The sequence below is a fragment of the Myotis nattereri genome (assembly GCF_964212035.1).
Source record: "Myotis nattereri genome assembly, chromosome: 7".
Classification (NCBI taxonomy): domain Eukaryota; kingdom Metazoa; phylum Chordata; class Mammalia; order Chiroptera; family Vespertilionidae; genus Myotis; species Myotis nattereri.
The window spans coordinates 14,580,847-14,604,613 of record NC_138082.1 but is presented as its reverse complement, the minus strand read 5'-3'; the positions used below and the strand labels follow the sequence as shown (position 1 = coordinate 14,604,613).

General features: G+C 38.9%; 1 protein-coding gene across 5 annotated transcripts in view; it reads right to left on the bottom strand.

The window, feature by feature from the left end:
* CREB1 (cAMP responsive element binding protein 1) overlaps window positions 1-22,897 on the bottom strand; it is a 53,745-nt gene extending 30,848 nt beyond the window's left edge. For 2 of the 5 annotated variants that reach the window (XM_081095177.1, XM_081095180.1), the window contains exons 1-3: window positions 22,646-22,777; window positions 7,264-7,451; window positions 317-438 (exon numbers count right to left, since the gene is read on the bottom strand). In XM_081095177.1, coding sequence (XP_080951303.1) covers window positions 317-430 — 114 coding nt within the window. In that variant the 5' untranslated portion in view covers window positions 431-438; window positions 7,264-7,451; window positions 22,646-22,777. Of the gene's footprint in view, window positions 1-316; window positions 439-7,263; window positions 7,452-22,645 lie in introns of all 5 variants that reach the window. The other 3 variants (XM_081095179.1, XM_081095181.1, XM_081095178.1) reach the window with 3 other exon arrangements.
* Window positions 22,898-23,767: the final 870 nt, after the last annotated feature.

Here is a 23,767-nt window from a genome sequence, read left to right as displayed (position 1 = left end):
CCAGAATAAATTTGCATGATATGAAAAAAAAGCACTTATAAGGTTTTCTTCCTTTGTTTAAGAGACAATTAATCTGCCCACTAGTTAAAATGTAATTTTCTGAATCATGCTGCTACAGATAGGGTATCAGTTTAACAAATCACTTTTTTCTGATATGCAACTGAATTAATACTATCATTTCTAAAATTAGTCTAATACTAAAATAGGAATTTTGATATTCTAAGAATGTCTGTGTTCATTCTATGCATATCTCTGTAATAAAAACATATGCCTCTCGGACGAGAAGCAACTTGGAATCTCTCCATGTATTTAATACCTGGGCTAATGTGGCAATCTGTGGCTGGGCTTGAACGGTCATTTGCTGGTTTTCAGCTTCTGTTACAGCTGCATCTCCACTCTGCTGGTTCTCTGCTCCAGATTCCATGGTCATTTAGCCACCTACAATAACATGGAAGAGTGTTACAAGCACTACAGTGCTTTGTGCTTTTTGTGACTTTAAAGGCAAATTTCAAGTTAATAGGTATTACGTAGTGGATAGGTTAGCAAATACACTAAAAAAAGTCTAGTTACAATATAATGTAGCTTAATTATTATAAAACTTGTCCAAATTTGCTGAGTTGTAAATGTTTTAGTCCCTTCAAAAAAGAAAAACACTTTCTTTTTCCTTGCCATTTCTTCCCAATGAGAGATTACTCTACCTAGGCTATTTCTCTCTTCCATGAATCTCCCCTACTGACAAGGGGAGGGAGGGAGGGGGAGAGAGAGAGAGAGAGAGAGAGAGACAGAGAGAGAGAGAGAGAGCGCAAAGTTATAATTTTTCAAACTATACCAATCAGGAATGAAGAGAGCATAGAGAGAAGTGAGCTGATGATAAGGTATACTGGCTTCATGGTACCTCCTATAAGAGTATTCCCTCCTACTATATGGGGGGAAAAAACAGAAAAATTAGAAGCTACTTCCATGTGAAATTACTGGAGGTAGGGCAAAATCAGCCCAAGTTTCAAGAGCCAAAGTTGTGGGGTATCAAGATAGAAAGGTGGGATAATTAGTCACAGAGCCAAACTGGAGGCTCCAAACACATGAAAATATTAGTGTTCTGATTCCTCTCACTATGTATAGTATGCAACACCATACACACACGCACGCGCGCACACACACACACACAAACTTCTGAAATTTTAAATTGCAAAATTGTGGATAATTTTAATTAGGCTGATGTTTTTTTACTTTTGAGCCCTGCTGTGCTAAGGGCTTAGTATATTTGTTGGGTTATCAGAACTGGATGGCAGCAGCAGCTACCTAGAAATGAGAGAAATTTCTGATAACTGGGGAAGCCATCATGTGTAAAGGATTCACAATGAAAGGGATTACTTCTTATCTCTGGACTACTGTTATCATTCAGTGCCTAGCATATTACTTGTCAAAATGAATTTATTAATAGTTAAAATTACCTACAATGATTGTATAAATAACATAAAACCCAAAATGCTTTTCCAGACTTCATTACATTTATTTTGTAACTCTGAAATTGACCATCAACATTTCACTGTTCCTTATGTGTTTACTACATACCATCAGAATGTGTCACATACTAATACATTTTGCCATCATTTACAGGATTCTATAAAAAAAGCGTTTTACAAGTGACAGTTAAAAGTTAAAGTGGAAATATCTCTGGAAAGGAATAAAAGTAATTTAGAAATTCAGAATTCATAAAACAGATAAAAAAGAAAAAGGTCAACTGACTAAACTACATAATTACTTAAAACGTTTATATGGCAAAAGCCATCAAGACAAGTGCACAGGGAGAAAATATCTGCCACATATAATTAACACAGTAACCTCTAGAATACAGAGAAAGTACTAATCAATAAGAAATTCTTACTGAACTACTATTGACTAGTTCACAAAGATGTATGTATGTTCAAGGATATTCACTGTAGAAATTTTTTATAATAGCAAAGAACTGGAAACATCTATCATTAGGAGGACCTTTAAAGAAATTATAGCAGTAAAGACAAATAAAATCTATAATGTAATGACATAAAACTTTAACAGTGGGCCATGAACATATTATAAAATAGACCTCTTATTTATGTTTAAAACAAGAAAAAACATTGTTGTAAAGGTATATGCACGGAAAAAGGTATGGGAAGTTATATAATCAAGAGCTAATATGCTAATTTGACTGAACAGTAGAACAACTGTCAGGAAGACCTTCCGGGCGAAGCCAGAGCCAGGGCTGTGAGGGCCGGTGAGGCAGGCAGGGCTGAGAATTTCGTACATCGGGCCTCTAGTATACTGTAAGTGGTAGCTCTAAATAGAGGAAGATTTGGTAGACATGTATAGGATGCTGACTTTCACCTCTTTTTATATTATTTTTCTCTTCCCATGAGCAAAGATTCAGGAATACTTGTACAATGTTAAAAAAAAAATTAATAGCAAAAATCATGGATAACATTTTGAAACTATGAACCAAAAACTGTGCTTCAATAATAATTTTGAGATACCTGTTGACAAGATTTTTTAAAATCCCAGATACAGTTTACATGAAATTACTATTTTTGTTGAAATTTTGCCCAAACTGTTTACCCTATATTTCCAAAGAGTAAAATAATTCTTTTTTAAAGTTATCAAATAATTTTGATTATCATTTGTGATAGTTATTGACTTTTATACTTAATGATCTGTGCTCTTTTAAACTACAGTATTTAAGAAAAATATCAAAAGTAATAGAAAGCAACAGTAACAACAAAACAATTTATGTGCTTTAAATGTTGTGCATACTTTTGGTCTGGGAGAAAATGGAAGTGAAAGTAATAACAATATTACAATGATTCAATAATAATAGGTAAATGAGTCCATTTGAGATTAATACTAAGTCAAGCCAAATAAAAGCAGAAATCCACACTTTTCTCCATCTTCTCCAGTCATTTTAATGAAAACGAAGATAATAAAATTTATCATCACAATACTTCCTTTGTAGACAGTGTAAGCAACCATTTTTATTTATTTTAATAAATATATTTTTATTGATTTCAGAGAGAGGAAGGGAGAGGGAGAGATAGAAACATCAATGATGAGAGAGTATTATTGATCAACTGCCTCCTGCACGCCCGACACTGGAGATAGAGCCCACAACCTAAGCATGTGCCTTGACTGGGAATCGAACTGTGACCTCCTGGTTCATAGGTCCATGCTCAAGCACTGAGCAATGCCAGCCTGGCCGCAACCATGTTTAAAAGACTTTATCTCAATTCCCCCCTCCTTTTTTTTTTTTTTGCCTATACTATCATTCATTACAGTTTCACTCAACTTAATTTGATTAAAAGTAATACTATACAATAAAAGGCTAATATGCAAATTGTCCCCTCGAGAGTGCGACTGACCAGAAGTTCGACCGCTCGCTATGACTTGCACTGACCACCAGGGGGCGGCGCAGGAGGGAAGAAAGGCCCCGGGCCGGCAGCTGGGCTTGATCCCCAGTAGGGGGTGTGCAGGAGGCAACAGATCAATGATTCTCTCTCATCACTGATGTTTCTATCCCTCTCTCGCTCTCCCTTTCTTTCTCAGATATCAATAAAAAATGATACAAGACCAGAATATTATTCAACAAAATTATCTTTTACCTGGAGAGTCTCTATTACTCACTACACAGCTCTCGTTTTAACTGCTGTTATAGTTATTAAATAGTTTAATAGTCCCTTTTCTTAATTTTCAGAGAAGATAAGTTTTTTTCTATCTTAGAAGCCTTCAAGGAATTTATGAATAAGGCTGTATCACTTTACACAGTAAAGATAGTAGATAGTTGAGAGTTTAAAATGTAGTTTAGTTAAACATCCCAATAAACGTCAAACGAGCACTGCCATGACATTTAAAATAAGAGAATGTGCTCTGCAATATAGTACTGATTAATGTGTGTGTGTGGGGGGGGGGGGGGGGGAACGATAACTTTTCTGATAAGAAAAATGGTAGGAGCAAAGTTTTAATTTTTAAAATGCTTTTTATTGTTGATAGTATTACAGATATCTCCCATTTCCCCCTTTTTACTCTCCTCCTCCCAGCTCCTCCCCACTCCTCCCCCAGGCCTTCACTTCCCTATTGCCCGTGTCCAAGGGCTATGCATTATGTTCTTTGGTTATCTCTTCCCGTCCCTCAACCCCACATCAAGGTATGTCAGTCTGTTCCGCACCTCCATGCTTTGGGTCTTATTTTGTTGGTCAGTTCATTTTGTTCATTATTTTCCACAAATAAGTGAGGTTATGTGATATTTGTCTTTCTCAGATTGGCTTATTTCACTTGGCATAATACTTTCCAGGTCCATCCATGCTGTCCCGAAGGGTGAGATCCCTGTTTTTTTACAGCTGCATAATATTCTATAGTGTAAATGTCCCACAGCTTTTTTAACCCATTCATCTAACAATGGGCACTTGGGCTATTGCCAAATCTTAGCTATTGTGAATAATGCTACTATGAACATATGGTGCATATATTCTTTCTGATTGGTGTTTTAGGGTTTTTAGGATATATTCCCAGAAGTGGGATCGCTGGGTCAAATGGAAGTTCCATTTTTTATTTTTTGAGGAAACTCCATAGTTTTCCACAGTGGCTGCACCAACCTGTATTCTCACCAGCAGTGAACTTGTGTTCCCTTTCTCCACATCCTTGCCAGCACTTGTCTGTTGATTTTTGTATGATAGCCACTGTGACAGGTGTGAGGTGATACCTCATAAATCTCACTATGGTTTTGATTTGCATTTCTCTGATGATTAGGGACTTTGAGCATTTTTTTTTTCATATGTCACTTGGCTATTTGTTTGTTCTCTTTGGAGAAATGTCTATTCAGATCATCTGCCCATTTTGCAAAGGTTTAAATTGCGGTAGACCTTTAGAGAAATGACTGTGTCACTGGCTGGTGTCAGATTTTGTATAGAAGCAAAGAGAAAAGAAATCACAATACATAATGGTCAATCCAAAGTAATCAACAATTACTAGGGCAAAATGAGAATATGAGAATGATGTCTCTTAAGGTAAGTACTGGGTTCAGAATTTTTATAGTGCAATAGATTTTACTTCTATTTTATATAACAATATAACCTGAGGAAATTCACAAATAATCACTTTTCTAAAACCAACAATATCTTCAATTTGAACAGTTTACATATATTTGTATTTCAGTTTCATAACTGTTCAAGTTACTGAAGATAAAGAAATATACAAAATAAAATTGTAAAACACTTTTCCTTTGTGAACTTATATTCTAGTGTGAGGGAACAGGGGAGAGAAAGTAAATCAGATGGTGAGAAATGCTGTGTAAAAAATAAACCTGGAAAAGATGTTTGAGGGATTTTTCAATATTATAAAAGCTGAGCAGTGAAACTTTCATTGATTTAAAGTAGCATTTCAATTCTATACAGAACTATACAAGTCAGGGACAAATTCCTAGCAGCACTAGTTTCATCTCTATCTGCCTCTACCAAGTTAACTAAAGCTAATCAATTAAGAAAGCAAGCCTGTTTCATCAGTTTTGTTAATAATCATTGAGCAAAAGGAAAGAATGCTACAGATCACCTCATTCTTTTTCCTAAAACATTTTGACCTTTAATAAATGTCCCAGTCTTACAATCCTAAACATTCTAGTTCAATTTATGAAACGTAGACCCATCTCCCCGACAACCTAGTCTACTTTTTAATCCTTTTAAATTTATGACCAAATCAATCCAGCCTAAGGGAGGTAAGTGTTCAAAGAAATGAACTGTTGTGCATTTTTGACTCTGAAGAAATAATGCAGCCATAACTAGCAAAACATATAAATGCTGACTTAAAAAATGTAAATAACTTCAATTATAAATGAGAGAAAAATCTACCCCTGCACCCTACACCAAATACATTCCTCCTGAACTCTTAACAATCCAAAAGTCCAAGGATTTAAGGAAATCATATAAGCGTTAGTTTAAAATCTCCAGGGTAACCACAGCAAAAGGCACATTTGGGCACACGACTTTAAAACTTAAATAACTATTCTGTCATACTCAAATGCAGTACCAAAAATATTTTTGCAGAAGTACCAGGTGTACCGGTTAATAATGTGGATTTTTTTCAATAGATGAAGTTACACATATGTTGATATATATGATTTGATATGTATGCTATTTTGTTGTATTGACAGTAAGCTTCAAAACTCCCTATGTCAAATTTTCTGAAGGTGTTAACATCATATACATTTTTATCGAATTTTGTGCCAAAAAGAGAGCATTTGCAGGAAGTGTTAATTCATTATTTTATTTTGAAGAAAAGTGCTGCTGAGAGTTATCGTATACTTCGGGAAGCTTATGGTGACATGCTCCATCTCAAGATACTTGTGAGCGCTGGTTTAAACGGTTTAAAGTGATGACTTCAATGTGAAAGACAAAGAATGTCCAGGTCAACCAAAAAAGTTTGAAGACCAACAATTACAGGCATTATTGGATGAAGATGCGTGCCAAACTCAAAAACAGCTTGCAGAAAGATTAAACATTGCTCAACAAACATTTCTGATCATTTACAAGCAATGGGAAAGATTTTAAAGGAAGAAAAATGGGTGCCGCATCAACTGAATGGAAGACAAATGGAAAACCGAAAAGTCATCAGGAAAATGTTGCTTCAATGGCATGAAAGAAAATCTTTTTTTGCATTGAACTGTGACTGGTGATGAAAAGTGGATTTATTTTGAGAATCCCAAATGCACAAAATCATGGGTTGATCCAGGTCAACCATCAACATCAACTGCAAGGCCAAATCGCTTTGGAAAGAAGACAATGCTCTGCATTTGGTGGGATCAGGAAGGTGTGGTGTATTATGAAACCATTAATACTGATTGCTACAGACAACAAATAATCAATTTGAACCACGCTTTGATGGTGAAACGACCAGAATGTTCCAGAAGACATGGCAAAGTAATTTTGCTTCATGATAACACACCATCACACACTTCAAAACCAGTTAAAGACACGTTAAAAGATCTTACCTGTGATAAGAGATCAACTAAAGGACTTGTATGCATGCATATAAGCATAACCAATGGACATAAGACACTGGGGGATAGGGGAGGCTAGGGGACTGTCTAGGGCGGGGAGATAAAATGGACACATATGTAATACCTTTTGTAATACTTTAAGCAATAAAAAAAAAGAGAATATTTAATTTTATCACTTATCATAATGTGAATCTTGAATCTTTTATATTAAACTTTTTCCTTTGAAAATGAAAAAAAAAAGATCTTACCTGTGAAGTATTAATCCACCTGCTGTATTCACCAGACCTTGCTCCTTCAGATTATCACTTGTTCCGATCGATGGCACACACACTTTCTAAGCAGCACTTCAAAATGTACGAAGAAGTGAAAAATTGGGTCTCTGAATGGTTTGCCTCAAAACAAGAAAAGTTCTACTGGGACAGTATCCACAAATTACCTGAAAGATGGGGGAAATGTGTAGCTAGTGATGGACATTATTTTGAATAAAGCACTTTTGATGTTTCTCTTGAAATTATCGTGTTTTCTTTGATTACAAAATCGAATTATTAACCGGTACACCTGGTATACCTAGAAACATCTATGAGCAACACGTAATACTCTCTACAATTATTTGGTACTTATTATTTAGTTTTTAGGATATCATAACTGTTTGAAAGCCTTGCTAACACATTCTTAACACCTTCAACATGTCTGTATTAATTTTCTAAAGTGTTAAGATTTACTAAAGAAAGTGTTAAAACTTTGAGGTTCTAAACAACAGACTTCAGCTTTCCAATAATCAATAACTATGTTGCACTGCCTTTTTCCCTTTATCTTTTTCCTTGTACAATTTTTCTTTTGGTTGTTAACCTTAAATACTTATCATTTATCTTTATCACTAGAGGCCCAGTGCATGGATTCATGCACTGGGGGGAGGAGGGTTCCCTCAGACCGGCCTGCGCCCTCTCTCAGTCCGGGACCTCTCAGCAGATGTCCACCTGCCTGCAGCGGAGGTGAGAGAGGCTCCTGCCACTGCTGCTGCGCTCACCACCCATGAACCCAGCTTCTGGCTGAGCGGTGCTCCCCCTATGGGAGAGCACTGACCATCAGGGGGCAGCTCCTGCGCTGAGTATCTGCCCCCTGATGGTCAGTGCGCGTCATAGCGATGAGTTGTTCTGCCATTCGGTCAATTTGCATATTAGGGTTTCATTATATAGGAGGATATGTCCAATCCAGCATAATGAGATTTATGCAATCAATACTGGAAATTTAATAATGCTCCAGGTTTCTGATGCCAAAAATAGTCTTCTGGTATGAAATACAAGTTATCTTCACTGAAATCAGTTATACCGCATATTCAAATGTATGTATATAATGTACACACACACCTCAATACACATATCAACTTCAACTATAAAAATTTTATTAGATTATACTGATTACACCTTAACAAAATGAGGTTATATACGTTTGTAGAAAACCAGTAAAAGAACAGGCAATATAATAAAATAAATTTGTTGTCTATCAAGCTAAGTATTCTGACACAATTTTCTCTGTGCTCTTACCAAGGTCTTTCTCCTTTAATTGAAGAACAAACCCATACCTCAGTCTCTAGATATTAGAGCAAGCATGTCAAACTCAAAGGCTAACATGGGCCAAATAAACAAGGTTTAAGTTTATATGAGCCACAAAAAAAAAACAAAAGGTTTAATGTTTGTAGAAACGTAGGTTTATTTCGATAGAGACATGTTGAATACCAAAGGCTGAAATAATCATTAACATAAAATAATAGAACATTTTAATAAAAATTAATATATTTTCTTGAACATTAACTTACCAGACACTGAATAACTGCACAAATTAATAAGCATAATGCAAATAAGCCTATTTTTCTTGTTCTCCGGGAGCAAAATATTTTCTGTTGCGCACACCAAGCAAGTCAGTACAAGACTAATGATGTGACAATTGGCTGTTAAAATATTCGCTGCTAGTACTGGTGGAGAGAAATGGTGCGCTGGCGAGTAAGGGAAATGAATTGCAACACGATTATAGTAATCAGTCATTAGCGAACATTGTAGTTCGTTATTAATAATTATGTGTAACAGGATATTATAAAAATTAAGTTATGAAATTTTTATTAAAATGTTTCTTACATACCATTATATTGGCTGGGCCGCAAAAATATTTGTTGTGGGCTGCGATTTTGACATGCTTGTATTAGAGGAAGGCAAGGAAAGTTACATATGAAATTAATTCTCTATTACTTAAATTGATAAGATTTAATCATTTATAAAGCAAATAAAATCTGAAAATGTGTTTATGTCTTTTTATAAATTCTTTGTATTAATAGAAAATACCTGTACCAAAGCTACCAAAAAGAAGGCAGAGTACAGCAAAGGTGAATCTTTTCAATGTTATTTAATAAAATTAATTACCTATATACATTTACTGAATTGAACTCAGAAAAACTGCTTTAAGTTCAATGTTTATATTTTCTAATTTATTGCTATATTGTGAATACCAGATTTGAACACTATTTTTAATAAACTAAGTTATTTTAAAATATATAGCATGCACTATAGAAAAGATACCGTCCCCTCAAAGGAAGTACTTAATAGAAGTGAATTAGAAAAATGTTATTTGATTTATAGAAATGTACTGCATGATTTATGACAGCTATCCTAGAATATGTAGCTAATTAATTAATCTATAGAACCTTTCAATAAGAAAACTTTAGTACTTTCTTAAAACAAAGTTGTTATTTTTTAAGTATTGGCAAAATGTATATGCTTTGTTTTCCTGCAGGTAAGACTACTGCAACCATGACTATGTATTATTTTAGATAACTTTTATTCCATTTCTCCCCATTCTCCTTTCTTTCCAAACACCCAACTGAAACTATGTTTCCAGATTTTTACACCATAAGCCTTTCAAAGAAGTGATCCTATATAAACTTCCACATATGAAGTTCTACTAAATGGATTTTTGGAGCTGAACTGTTTTCCAAGGAAACATACACCTCCTACATACAGTTACTTTTAGAAAAGCAATTTTTGTGTTGACTAAAAGATGAAACTGTCTTCAACTTTTAAATTCTGCTTCATAAACTACCTTAATGCCGAAAATGTAAAGACCCACAGAAGTGTGACCTATTCCATTTACTCAACAAAACCAGAGGGACTTTGTGAAAATCACGATTCAAATGGAAATCAATGTCCAAGTGCTTTTGAACAGTAAGTTTATAAAATCAACAATTTATTATTTTAATAGTTCTGTTTTAAACTAAATTTGAAATGCTATTCTTGGCAAATTATTTATAAATTAGACATGGAAGATTGAAAATTCAGTTTTCCTTAAATAAGTCAGCATATTACAGTAGGAGTCGTCAGACAGGAATTTTGGTTTTGGCTCTGACTTTAAAGAACTAGAGATGTTAAGAGATTTGTAAGGAATTTACAATACTGTTCAGGGCTATACCACATAACCTCCAATATTACAAAAAGTTAAGAATTCTTTGCATTTGGCAATGGAACTGCATGGTCTAGTAAGCAACATGCTAATCATTTTAACTATGTCTTTCTTACTAGAAAAAGCCCAAGCATTCATGGAACCAAGGATATATTGGGACTATACTTAAAAATTAGCCATGGTTAACATATAAAGACTAGAGGCCCGGTGCATGAAATTCGTGCACTCAGGGGGGACAGGGGAACACCCTCAGCCCAGCCTGCATCCTATCACAGTTCAGGAACCCTCGGGGGATGTCTGTCTGATGGCTTAGGCCCGCCCCCCATGGGACATTCTTAGTGCTGCTGTGGAGGCGAAAGAGGCTCCCGCCACAGTTGCTGTGCTCGGTGAGCCTGGCTTCTGGCTGAGCAGCGCTCCCCCTGTGGGAGTGCAATGACCACCAGGGGGCAACTCCTGTGTTGAGTGTCTGCCCCCTGGTGGTCCTGAGCATCATAGTGACCAGTCATTCCACTGTTGAGCTGAAACTGGCTCTCCAAAATCCCCCGGGGTCCCGGTTTGCAAGAGGACACAGGCCAGGTCGAGGGACCCCCACCGGTGCACAATCGGAGTTGGGGATGAACTGCGGGACGGCTCCAGGGCATGTCTGGCCAGTCTCGCTCAGTCCCAATTGTCTGGACCCCAGCAGCAAGCTAACCTACCAGTCGGAGTGTCTACCCCCTGGTGGTCAGTGCACCTCATAGCAAGCAGTTGAAAGGTCTTAGCATATCATTAGCATATTATGCTTTGATTGATTGAATGGCTGACCAGATGACTGGACACTTAGCATATTAGCCTGGTAGTGATTTCTGGTAAGGTCATTTTGATTAATACAATCTCATGTTATTTCTCATGTCTCAGAGATGGGACAGGATGAGTTAATAAAGCATCAATAAAAATTCAAAGTAAGACAAATTTTTAAGCACTGGAAAAAATCCAACTTCTTTGGCTTAAAAAAATAAATCTGTAATTTCAGTACATTTTAATAATATGAAATATATTTCCACTTCCTTTAATCTGTGCAACTCTAAAAGGGGCACTGTTTTTAATCCATTTAAATTTGTGACCCTGCAAGAGGGAATCGTTCAACAAATACATGTTCTGTGCCTATCACATATGTGAGTGTTCTGCTAAAAACTATGGGAACTAAAAAGAAGCAGACAAGAACCTTTCTCTCACTGAGCTTACAAGCTAACAATGGGTAAAATATAGGGTGGAACAAAAGTAGGTTTACAGTTTGCAGCATGGAAAAACAGTTTATTCTGGTATTATTTTATTTTTATTTTTTTGTTAATCTTCACCCAAAGATATTTTTCCATCAAGCCTGCAACCGAGGTATGTTCCCTTGACCAGAATCGAACCCACAACCCTTCAGTCCAGGGGCCGGTGCTCTAACCACTGAGCAAAACAAGCTAGGTCAGCAATAAATTATTAAAATTCTCCAGGGCTCAATTTAACCATATGTAAAAACAAAAGAGTTATGGGTACTACTCTCTTCAGGGTAAAAGTTTGTAAAGTATGAATTCCCCAAATACAGTAGAATTTATGAGTCATACACTACACCCACACAAGTGTCATAATAAATTCTCTCATAACAAATAATTCTCAAAACATAGTACTTAAAATGTTTCACTTAAAGTTGTCATTTCTTGATTTTTGTTTCTGATGAAAAGAAACATCATCAGTTACCCCAACTAAGGGATCTGGACACAGAATAAATGGAAGTCCAGAGGAGACATGGTATAAGTCCAAATATGCATTAGTGGCTTTAGTTATTTTTCATCAAATAATGGTGTCCTGTTTGTCTGGGCTTTCAGGGATATTTAGAAAATGTTGTAATTAAATAAGAATTTATGATGTCCAAGACAGGGACACCAAAAGCACAAGCAACAAAAGGAAAAATATATGAACTGGAAATCATCAACATTAAAAACTCTTGTGCCTCAAAGGGCATCATTAAGAAAGTGAAGACCTGACCAGTGTGGCTCACTGGTCAGAGCATTGGCCTGTGCACCAAAGGGTCCTGGTTTCAATTCCTGGTCAAGGGCATGTACCTGGGTTGCACGGCCTGGTCGGGGCACATGAGGGAAGCAACCAATAGATCTCTCTCTCTCACATTGATGTTCCTCTCTCCCAATCCTCCACTCTCTAAAAATCAATGGAAAACATATCCATTGAGGATCAAGAAACAAACAAAAAAATAAATAAAATGAAAAGAGTGACCAATCAATACAGCGTGACCCTAATCAGGACCCTAACTCCATTAGTCCTCTATATCATCCATCACATGGAAGCCACCAGGAAGCCAGGTGTTTGAGCATGAGCTCACCTGCGACTCTAGGTGTGGCACCATTTCTTTAATTGATAACCTTTACTTCCTCTGCTGGGAAAAAAAAGCAAGACAATCCACAGAATGAAAGCAGATTTTGTAAATCATATATCTTGTTTCTAGAATAGTAAGAACTACAACTCAATAAGAAGACAACTAACTCAATTTAAAAATGGACAAAGGATCTGAATAGACATTTCTTCAAAGATATATAAATGGCCAATAAGTACAAGAAAAGATTCTAGACATCATTAGTGATCAGAGAAATCCAAACTACAGAGATACCACTTCTTACCCACCAAGAAGGCTATAATGAAAAAGAACAAGTGTTGGTGTGGATGTGACCCTCATAGCCAGTGGGAATGTAAAAAGGTACAGTAGCTTTGGCAAAGTGTGACAGTTCCTCAAATGGTTAAACAGTCACCATATAATTCAATAACAACTCCTAAGTATATATTCAGGAGAAATGAAAACATATGCAATAAATGAATATTTATGGCAGTTTTATTAATAGCCCAAAAGTCCAAATGTCCACGAATTTATTGATAAAATATGTATCCATAAAATGGAATATTTAGCAATATAAAGAAATGAAGTACTAATACATCCAACTTGGATGAACTTTGAAAGCATTATGCTACGTGAAAAAGGTTATCACAATGAAAAACTTACTGTGTAAGTCCATTTATATGCAATGTCCAGAATAGGTAAATCTATAGACAGAAAATAGATTTAGTGGTTGCCTGGTGCTGGGGGGTATGAAGAGATTGAGGGGTGAAGGCTATGAGATGCTAGGTTTCTTTTGAGAGTAATGAAAATATCCTAAAACTGACTGTGGTGGTAGATGCACAACTTTTTGAACATGCTAAAAACCAATATACTGTACATTTGAAATTGGTGGATTGTATGTGAATATGTCAATAAAACTACTGAAAACTATGATGTCCAATGTTTACACTGCAACATAATCTACCATGAAGGAGAGTGAATTAGGAGTCAGGAAATCTATGTTGTAGCCCAATTTATCATGTCATTCCTGTTTATATTGTTCCTTCTCTTATATGAAATTTAAAGCTTCCTGCCTCACACTCAGAGTTCCTCATAATGTGAGATTATAGTTAATGTAATACTTCCTTCAACAACTTGTGAGCACATTAGGTTTATTCTACTTCCATGTCTTCATTTTTGTTGTCCATGCCATAGCTTAGAATACACACCCTTTTATCTCTATTTATCCAAGTTCTTCAGTATTGTTTAAATTCTTTCTCACAAAACTTTCCCTCACTAAACTGTTTCTCTTTTAAGCTCCTATAGCCCTTCAACACAACAGTGAAAACTGATATTCTGCCCTGAATAAATCATTTCCACTACACCGTGAGTTCCTTGAAGTTGGGAGCCATATAATCAGGCTTTAGTATTTATAGCAACTAGAGCAGTAGTTCTCAACCTTCTGGCCCTTTAAATACAGTTCCTCATGTTGTGACCCAACCAGAAAATTATTTTCGTTGCTACTTCATAACTGTAATGTTGCTACTGTTATGAATTGTAATGTAAATATCTGATATGCAGGATGGTCTTAGGCGACCCATCTGAAAGGGTCGTTTGACTGCCAAAGGGGTCGCGACCCACAGGTTGAGAACCGCTGAACTAGAGCAATCCTTCATTTAATATCTATAAAAATACTTAACTGAATAAATTTTCATGTGATTATCTCACTACAAAAAGTTTTTAAATAAATGTTCATTGAATAAAGGACTAGATTGATAAATTGGCAATAAGTAAAACCAACATACTACTATTACTGGTCAGAGCAAACAATAAAGCTGCTGATATTATATAAAAAGAAATACCCCTTTAAGGATACAAAGTGAGAACAAGCAATAATTTTTGATTGTGATAAAAACAAACAAGATACTTCTCAGTCTCCTACTGCCAATCACTTATACAAACAGAGATAACGGCCCTAAAGATAATGTTTATTCAGCTTTGGCTAAACTACAAACATTTTTAGCTATATCTAATATTGTCATATAGTTGTAACTGAAAACTCACATGCATATAACTAGCTCATTCGGAATACACTTAAAATTAAAGAAATAAATCTTAGTTTTAGAGAAGATTCATTAATATTTGGGAAAGGCATTTTCTATTACTATTGGCGTAAGTCAACTTTCAGGCTCACTCTCCACTCCTATCCAGGTCACTACTTAGCTATTTTAACTTCTGCGAAATTCTCTCTTCTCCAACCAAATGTCAGTCTTCACTTCTTTCCTTTTGGGAAAACACACACACACACACCCTTAACATCAATCTCTTACACTCCAAATCTTTGCCCCTTGTTTTAGATTCCTCATAGATCCTAGATAAATCCAGCAGCAGGAAGAAAACTCTTATGTGCTTTTCATCTTGGTTCAGGCAGCTCATCTCATTTGTGGTAAACTCCTTTATTACCTTACCTCAACCCTGAGAAAAGCAACTCAAGCATTTAAAAGTTTTTCAAGGAGTACTACTGTGGTGTGTTTTTTTTTTTTTCTTTTGAAGCTGAGATTCATGTAACTAGCCTCAAGCACAGATTAAACATATAAAGGTAATTTTTCATCACTGGAGAACTGTCTTCTCCTTCTCTGTTAGGATAAACACCAGAATATGAATGATTAATCTTGTCCCCTCTTCCTTTTGGTAACCTAGTAGACAAGTGAACAAAACTCTGGGTAAATTATAACACATCTTTCCAAGGCCATGTCTGGCAGATCTCAAAGAATGCAAAACAAAGTAAACAGGACACGAGACATGAGTTATTTGTCCTGTACATATATATATAAGGGGAGAAAAGCATTCTGAATAAGAAAAATAAATGGCTAGTCTTATCTAAGTTTCCAATTTCTCAGAAACCTACATTTATAGATATGATAGTGTAGAGTAAGTTTAAAACCATACTTTCTTAAGACTTCAGAAAGTTGACCAGAGCAACCTCTATATAATGACTGATTTAGCATATACATTAAATGGCAGAGGAAAACAGCCATTTTCTCCTTATCCATTTGTTACTTTAATTCATTACCTTTACCTCCTTCCCAAAAGGCAATTCAACAACTCCATATTGTGAGAAATTATTTAATTCCCTGGCAGCACACAGATATATATTCCAGAAGAAAAATGTTTTGCCTTTAAAAACTTTAATTATCCCCCCAAATCTTTAAAAGTGCTTTGTAAATGTTTCAGATAAAAACAGCACATATTAGCCCTAGGCAGTTTGGCTCAGTGAATAGAGCTTCCACCTCCCTATCTTTTTGGAAGATAGGGAGCTTATCTATGTCCCTCCTACTAGATTATTAGTTATCTTTTTCTTTCTAACTTTAATCAACTAAAAAAATGTATAGCATATGTATTTTAAAGATAAACAAACAGCATTTAACTGCTTAGAAGAGCCAAAAAATATATAGAGAGATGCTGAAACTTAATTTTGTGCTCTACTTGAAGTACTACTTGGTCTAATTGGTTGATCAAAGACTTCTGGGGGTGAGGTGGTATCATCTTAGCAGTAAAATCTCAGTATAGAACAGGGGTGGGCAACCCCTGGCACGCGTGCCAAACATGGCATGCCAGTAACTTTTGCTGGCACACGAAACCCTCTCTTAGAATCTTCCATTTACAATTTTTTTCTTATTATTGACTTCTTTATTTTTCAGATAAATTCAGTGTAGGTGCATCTTAGATAAATAAATAATTTTACATAACAAGTTATCTTAAAGACCATAGACATGGATTGACGAGAGAGGGGAAGAGCAATTTCTATGCCTCTGCCTTAACTTTCCCTGCCTTCCTAGATCCGACCAGTGTTTTGGTTTCATCCACATACGCTTGTGAATCTTTGTTCTCAGTGATGAATTTTGTTAAGTCTCATAATAGGAGTAGCCTGACGGATGAAAGTAGTAGCTCGTGCATATCTCTGAAGGTCACGAAATATAAACCTGATGTAAAATCTCTGTCATCAGTGATGCAGCAGCAAAAGTCCCACTGATAATATCAAACGTAGTCATAAAGTTTTCTGTCGGACTATCAGCGTACATGTATACATTAAAAAATAAACCGGTTTGGCTCAGTGGATAGAGCGTCGGCCTGCGGACTGAAGGGTCCCAGGTTCGATTCCGGTCAAGGGCATGTAACCTTGGTTGAGGGCACATCCCCAGTGGGGGGTGTGCAGGAGGCAGCTGATCAATGTTTCTCACTCCTCGATGTTTCTGACTCTCTCCCCCTCTTCCTTCCTCTCTGTAAAAAAATCAATAAAATATATATTTTTTAAAATGTATTTTTCATCATCATATACTGTGTTTTTGTTGCTCGAATGAATTTTATTATTTCTTCAAGGTTCTTCACATATGTACACCTTAAGAGATATCAAGTAGGCGTAACACGTTCTCAAAAAATTAGGGTTGGCACACAGAATAATTTTGAGTTAGAGATTTTGCTGGTTTTGGCACGCACTCACAAAAAGGTTGCCCAACCCTGGTATAGAATCATATAGGTGAAACTATTTACTTAGGCATCTATAACAATAAAAGCATAATATGCTAATTAGACTGGACGTCCTTCCAAACGACCTTCTGGATGAAGGCAGGGCTGTGAGGGAAGCCCGGGTCCCGGGTGCCAGAGGGAAGCCAGTGCTGGCAGCCGGGGGAAGGAAGCCTACTCTTGCACAAACTTTGTGCATCGGGCCTCTAGTCAAATATAAATCTGACAATTACACTAAAAAATTTAGAAAATCATCAAAGAATAAGTTAATGACTATGCAAAAAATAAATACAGGAAGAAAGCTAGTATTCTCATCTGCATTACTGGGTCATAATATCCCAAGAAAATAGTCTGCTTAAAAAAAAGGATTGCCCAGCTGAGCCGGCTGGTGTGGCTCAGCAATTGAGCACTGACCCAGGAACCAAGAGGTCACAGGTTCCATTCCCTGTAAGGGCACATGCCTGGATTTCGGCTCCATTCCCAGTAGGGGGTGTGCAAAAGGCAGTCGATCAATGTTTCTCTCTCGTTGATGTTTCTTTCTATCCATCTCTCTCCTTAAAAACAAAACAAAAAAAATCAATAAAAACTTTTTTTTTTTTTTTTTAAAGAACTGAACTACATGAGATGTTCTTTCTCATTTAGAGAGAAAGCTATTGAGAATATTTTGGCTGAAATAGCAATAGCAGGTAGGATAAAGAGCCTCAACAAGAGTTAAATTCAGACTAAATTCATTTTCATAGTTAACTCTTGCACACCTTACATGCCTTTTCATGCACAAAAAGCTAACAAGGTAATGAGGAAGTTCAAATGACAATTTCCTCTCAGAAACTGTTATTTATCAGTCAAATGAATTCTCTTTCATTTAAAGAAATAAAGGCATGATGATAGATTACTTTAAAGTGTCAGGTAAGATCTAAAAATAAAATCAGCTCACTCACTAGTTAATAAATACGGGTACATTCATATGATGAAATGCCTCATTGTTAAAAAACAAAAATGAAGCTCTTTTTGCTAAGCAGTATTGAGTGGATTAAAGCAAGATATATGATGGTGTATATAGTAGACTATCATTTGTATAAAAGGAGGGGAGAGTATATACGTATTTGCTTGTGTATGAATGTATATCTCTGAATGAATAATTGGCAATACTCGGACGACTTGGTGGGGGTGACACACACACAGACTTTTCCTATAAATTTTGTTTTGAATTATGAATTATCTGAATGACACTAAAAAATAAAACTGAAAATATAAAACTGTAGTATTCCTCTTTTTCATTATTTCACCAAGTATGATCTCTCCTTCCTTTGATATTCTGCCTTATTAGTCACCACGTCCTCAAAGTTCCTTTAGAGTAGCAACAAGACAGTGTAATTCATCTTTGGATTTGCTGCAGCTTCTACTCCATAGTAATATTAATAATGACTAATTTAAAAATAAAAAATATTTGTTGGGCACTTGTGTAATTTAATATGTACTAACTTATTTAAACAGTTTACATGTATTAATTTATTTAATTCTCACATTTCTATGAGGTGGATATTGTACCTTTATGACCAAGCAAACTGAGGTATGGAGAAGGAACCTGCTCCATGTCCCACAGCTAGGAAGTTAAAATAAGGCTTAAAAATGAGTATCTATCATTGAGTCCCTAAGGAAGTACTTCATCTCATGACCCTGTTAAAAAGGTGGTATTATTCTAATTTAACAAATAAGAAAACTGAGGCTGAGGAAGATTAAAAAATTCCCGGTAAGCCACAAACTTCCTTGAGGGTAGGCACATGACAATAGTGTCAGCAGGGATTCTAACACCTAATGCTCTTTCCACTAACTACATTCTGTCAGTGAATGCTAACTAAATACCTGAATTACCACAAACTGCTGTCTCAAGTGATACTGCAGATGAAATGAGTTCACACAAAAGAAAAAGAAAATCCTTGCCCTGACTGGTTTGGCTCAGTGGCTAGAGCAGCCGTGGGCAAACTACGGCCCGCGGGCCGGATCCGGCCCGTTTGAAATGAATAAAACTATTGAAAAAAAAGACCGTACCCTTTTAAGTAATGTTTACTTTGAATTTATATTAGTTCACACAAACGCCTCATCCATGCTTTTGTTCCGGCCCTCCGGTCCAGTTTAAGAACCCATTGTGGCCCTCCAGTCAAAAAGTTTGCGCACCCCTGGGCTAGAGCGTCGGCCTGCGGACTGAAGGGTCCCAGGTTTGATTGCGGACAAGGGCATGTACCTTGGTTGCGGGCACATCCTCAGTAGGGGGTGTGCAGGAGGCAGCTGAATTGATGTTTCTCATCAATGTTACTGACTCTCCATCCCTCTCCCTTTCTCTGTAAAAAAAAATCAATAAAATATATTTAAAAAAAAGAGAGAAAAGAAAATCCTTGCCTTTTTTCTATTCCCTGTCTACTATATCCTTACATTCAGATTTGAGCTCTTAACTATTCAATTAAAATGCCATCACTGTGACACTGTACGTCAAGAAAGATATGCTTATAAGACTGTGTTACAGGCAAACAAGTGCATATAACTGAATCTAGTAAGGTATTTATGGAATAAATGAAATTATAAATTTCAGTGATACATTGTAAGCATTAAGTTGCAAGAACATTTTTTCTACTGTAGAAGAGGAAAAATATTTTTAAATTGACATGAAGTGGGGAATACATACATGTGGGACAAAAGTAGGTTGTTATTCATATGGAAAATGATATAATAATTAATACAATAATTAATAAATTGTAATACAAGAATAAACTCTTTCTTGTACTAACAACTGTAAACCTATTTTTGCCCCACCCTGTACTTGGTTTTTAATATAACCATATTATATTCCAAAACAACAAAACACAATGTCTTAGAATGTGACAAAATAAAGCTACTTCTCTACGAAGAAAAGTTCCTATTTGTCAGATCTAATCAAGAATATAAATTTTAGAAAGCAGAAAAGGGAAGTGCCGTTTTATAGATCAGGTTTCTAAGTTTCCTTAGGCTCTTGCATGAAAAAAAAAGTCATTCAAAAGGGGTGCCAGCTTTACGTCCCAGAAGTGCCTTTTAACATTTTTCAGTCAATTCGTGTCAAAGATTCATTCATTTTCTGAATACATGGTCCGTTAATAAATTAATCACAGATTTAACTGTGATTTTTTTACTGATCTGTGAGAGGGGGGAGAAGTGTAATTTTTAATACCATGCTCCATGTGAATGTTCACATATTAATGAATATAAAAGAAGTTTGAAAAGTTTCACTTGGAATTGCTAAGAATTAACAGATTATGAATTTATAAATAAAGTTTAAATTTTCACAGAGGAAGAGTTGTCCTATATTCTCTGTAGGAGAAAAATGTTCCTCAACTGATGCTGGGTTTCAGAAAATCTTTCTTAAGGAAAAACAGTAATCTATAACATCATCAATACTATAATTTCCTCAGTGTTTGTCAATAAAATCATCTTCTCAGTCCTTATGGAAAAACTCTTTATTGCATTTTCTTAATTTTTTCAACAATGACAAATTGCTAATGTGTGTTTAAGACTTGCAATACAGCAAAGTAGGTTTTGAAAAAGTGACCTGGCAACAGGAAAATAAGAGGGATTCTATTACCAATCAGTATTAATTCCTCACAAGAAACCTTGTAAATTAACTAGTTCTAGTGAAATGTGGCAGACCAAGTGTTTCTAAAACAAATAACTCGTTCATCTTTTGCAACACCTAAAAACAACCGGGGTTTTTTTTTTTTGTTTTTTTTTACTTTTAAATCAGGAAATAAGCAGTGAGTGTAAAAGATTTCAATAGCTGGCAACCAAAAGTATCTCTTATACTAAACCTTTAGGAGGTGGAACTGATGTAAGCTAAGGCCGGAATGAAATTCTAACTCCTAAAAGAGGGCATGACACACTTAAATAGGTCATACTGCAGGTCCGCTAAACATCATCTTTTTCATCTTGAATGTGTCAATGACTTTTCTGCCATGCCTTTTCCTAACAAAGAAAAAAATAAGCCTTGTGGCTGAAATCGTCAGTCTCCGGTCGGGGTTACCCACCGCAGTCGGGAGACAAATAGTGGATATTTTTTAAAAATGCCTATTTTTAGAATTAGTATTAATCAATATGTTCGCGTTTAGACAGAAATATGTGGGGAGACATGGTGGCGGGAGGCGGGGTGGAGCGACCCAGAGGGCCCAAACGCGTTGGCATGGTTGGCAAGAAAAAAACCCACACACATAAAAAGTGATGTCAAGCCAAAGTACATGGACCAAAAACGAGGTGTTTCACCATGCTACATCTCAAGCCATCACCTTATCGAAAAGGGTTAAAAGCGAAACTGTTTTCAAACGCCAGCTTCCCTTTTACAAGATCCCAACTGTTTCAAACTTATTAGAAATGTGTGTTTTTTCTTAGCAACCCCTTCCTCCCAAAAAGAATGCATTTCCATGACTACTGCCTTAGGGGGGGAAAAAAAGTAAAAAAAAAAAAAGAGGCGAAGGGAAAAGAGTCAAAACTACCTAAAAATGCTCAAGCCCTCCTCGCTCCCCGGAGCAGAAAGGCCAGGGTCCCCGCCATGGTGTGGAGCGAGCGGGGGGAAAGGGCACGAACAAAATACAGGACGAGGAGAAGCCGTGGGTTCCGAACTTTATTGCACGAAGAGAGCGGCGAAGAGCGGGTCCGCCGCCGCCGCGCTGCTCCGCGGGCAGGGCAGGCACCGGGGCCGCCGGGAAGGCGGGCACCTTCACCTCCGCTGCCCTCCGCGGCCGCCGGCCTCCGCCGCCACCCCCCGCGGGCGCTCGGCGGCGCAGCCGGGAGGACGGCCGGGCCGGGGGCGAGGCGGGCGGCGCGGGGGGCAGCGGCGCCAGCCCAGATCGGGCCGGGCGGGCGGCCTCCCCCGGGGCGGCTCCCGGCTCCCGGCTCCCGGTTCCCGGCTCCGCGCCCGGCCCGATGGTGGCGGTGGCGGCGGCGGCGGGAACGCGGGCGCCAGCTCGCTGCGGCCGGCCGCCCGCCCGCACGCCGCCGGGTCCCCGGCTGCCACCCCGCCCGCAGCCCGCCGCCCCCCGCCATGAGCGCCGCCGCTGGCTGCAGGCAGAGTCGCTGCCGCCCGGCCGCCGCTGGCTCCAGTCCGCCGCCATTATTCTTTGTTCGCTGCGAGCGGCGGCGAGGTTGTGGGGCTCGGGCGGAGGCTCCATCTTTGCCGCGGCCCCTCCTGCGAGGGGAAGGCCCGGAGCGCGGGTGTCCGGCGCCTCCCCGTCCCCCCTCGGTCCCCCCGGCTCTCTCGGGCTCCTGCCTCCTCCTCCTGCTCCTCTTACCGGTGGTACAAGCTCCTCCGTCACTGCTTTCGTTCGCGGCCCGGATCTCGCTGGAGTTTTATTCTCTCCCCCACGTAACACACCGCGTCAAACTACACCTCCGCCGCGTCACTCACCAACACTCCGCTTCTCCCAGCCGCCCGGGCCACAGGCAGCAGCAGCCGCCGCGGACTGAGGAGCCGCAGCCAGGGAGCCAGCCAGCGCCGCCCAGTGCCGAGTGCGCAGCGGCCGCGCACGGAAACAGCCGAGTCCGCCCGGAGGAGCTCGAGCGGCCCCGCCCCCCCGCGCTGGAGGCGGAACTTGCCGAAGCTCTTCGGTTTCCTTCGGGCGAGGCGCAGGGGTTCTCCCGGGAGAGGGAAGGCGAAGGTGGGCTGGGACCCGCGGTTGGGGGGAGGAGTGATCTGAGCCCCTTCGCCGCGTTTTGGCGGCTAAAACCCGGCGGCGGCGGAAACCTGAAGGAGGAAGTGGGGCTTGTGTGTGGCCGGCTGGGGAAATCCAGGGGGGTGTGGGCGACTGCATGGAAACTCCCGCGCGGGTCGGGCCCTGCGGCGGTAAGCGGCGGGCTCTAGGGCGGCTGCGGGCGGCCTCGGCCCGGGAACTTTCAAACGCTGCGGGGACGCGGGAGACGCGCCGCTGGGTCTGGACCGCAGCCGAGTGCGGGAGGAAGGCAGCTGCGAACGCCCCCAAGGCCCCGGGCAGGGCCGGGCTGGGACGCGGTGCCGCCCCGGCGTGGCTCGGGAGCCCCCGCGGGGAGGGTTTTCCGTCTCCCCGGGCCGGCCGGGCAGCCCGGCTCCGAGAACCAGCTGAGAAAGCGGGCGGCCGCCGGCCGGACTGTTCTGTTTCGGGGCTGGGACCTGTGGCACCTCGCGGGGTTCAGCCCGGCCGCGTGCTCAGCCTGGGTCATCCAGGGCCTCTGAGCAATGACCTGCCCTGACCCAGATTGCTCTTCCACAATTTTTCGAAATGTCTTCTCCTTTCCCCTCCCCTACCTGCCCGCCTTTTTTTTTTTTTTTTTTTTTTTCTGGCACCTTCCAGCGTCGCTCTCTTTTCGCAGCCGGTGTTCTACAGCCGCGGTTTGCACCCACTGCACCCTTTCCTTCACCGCCCCTCCCACTCTAAACC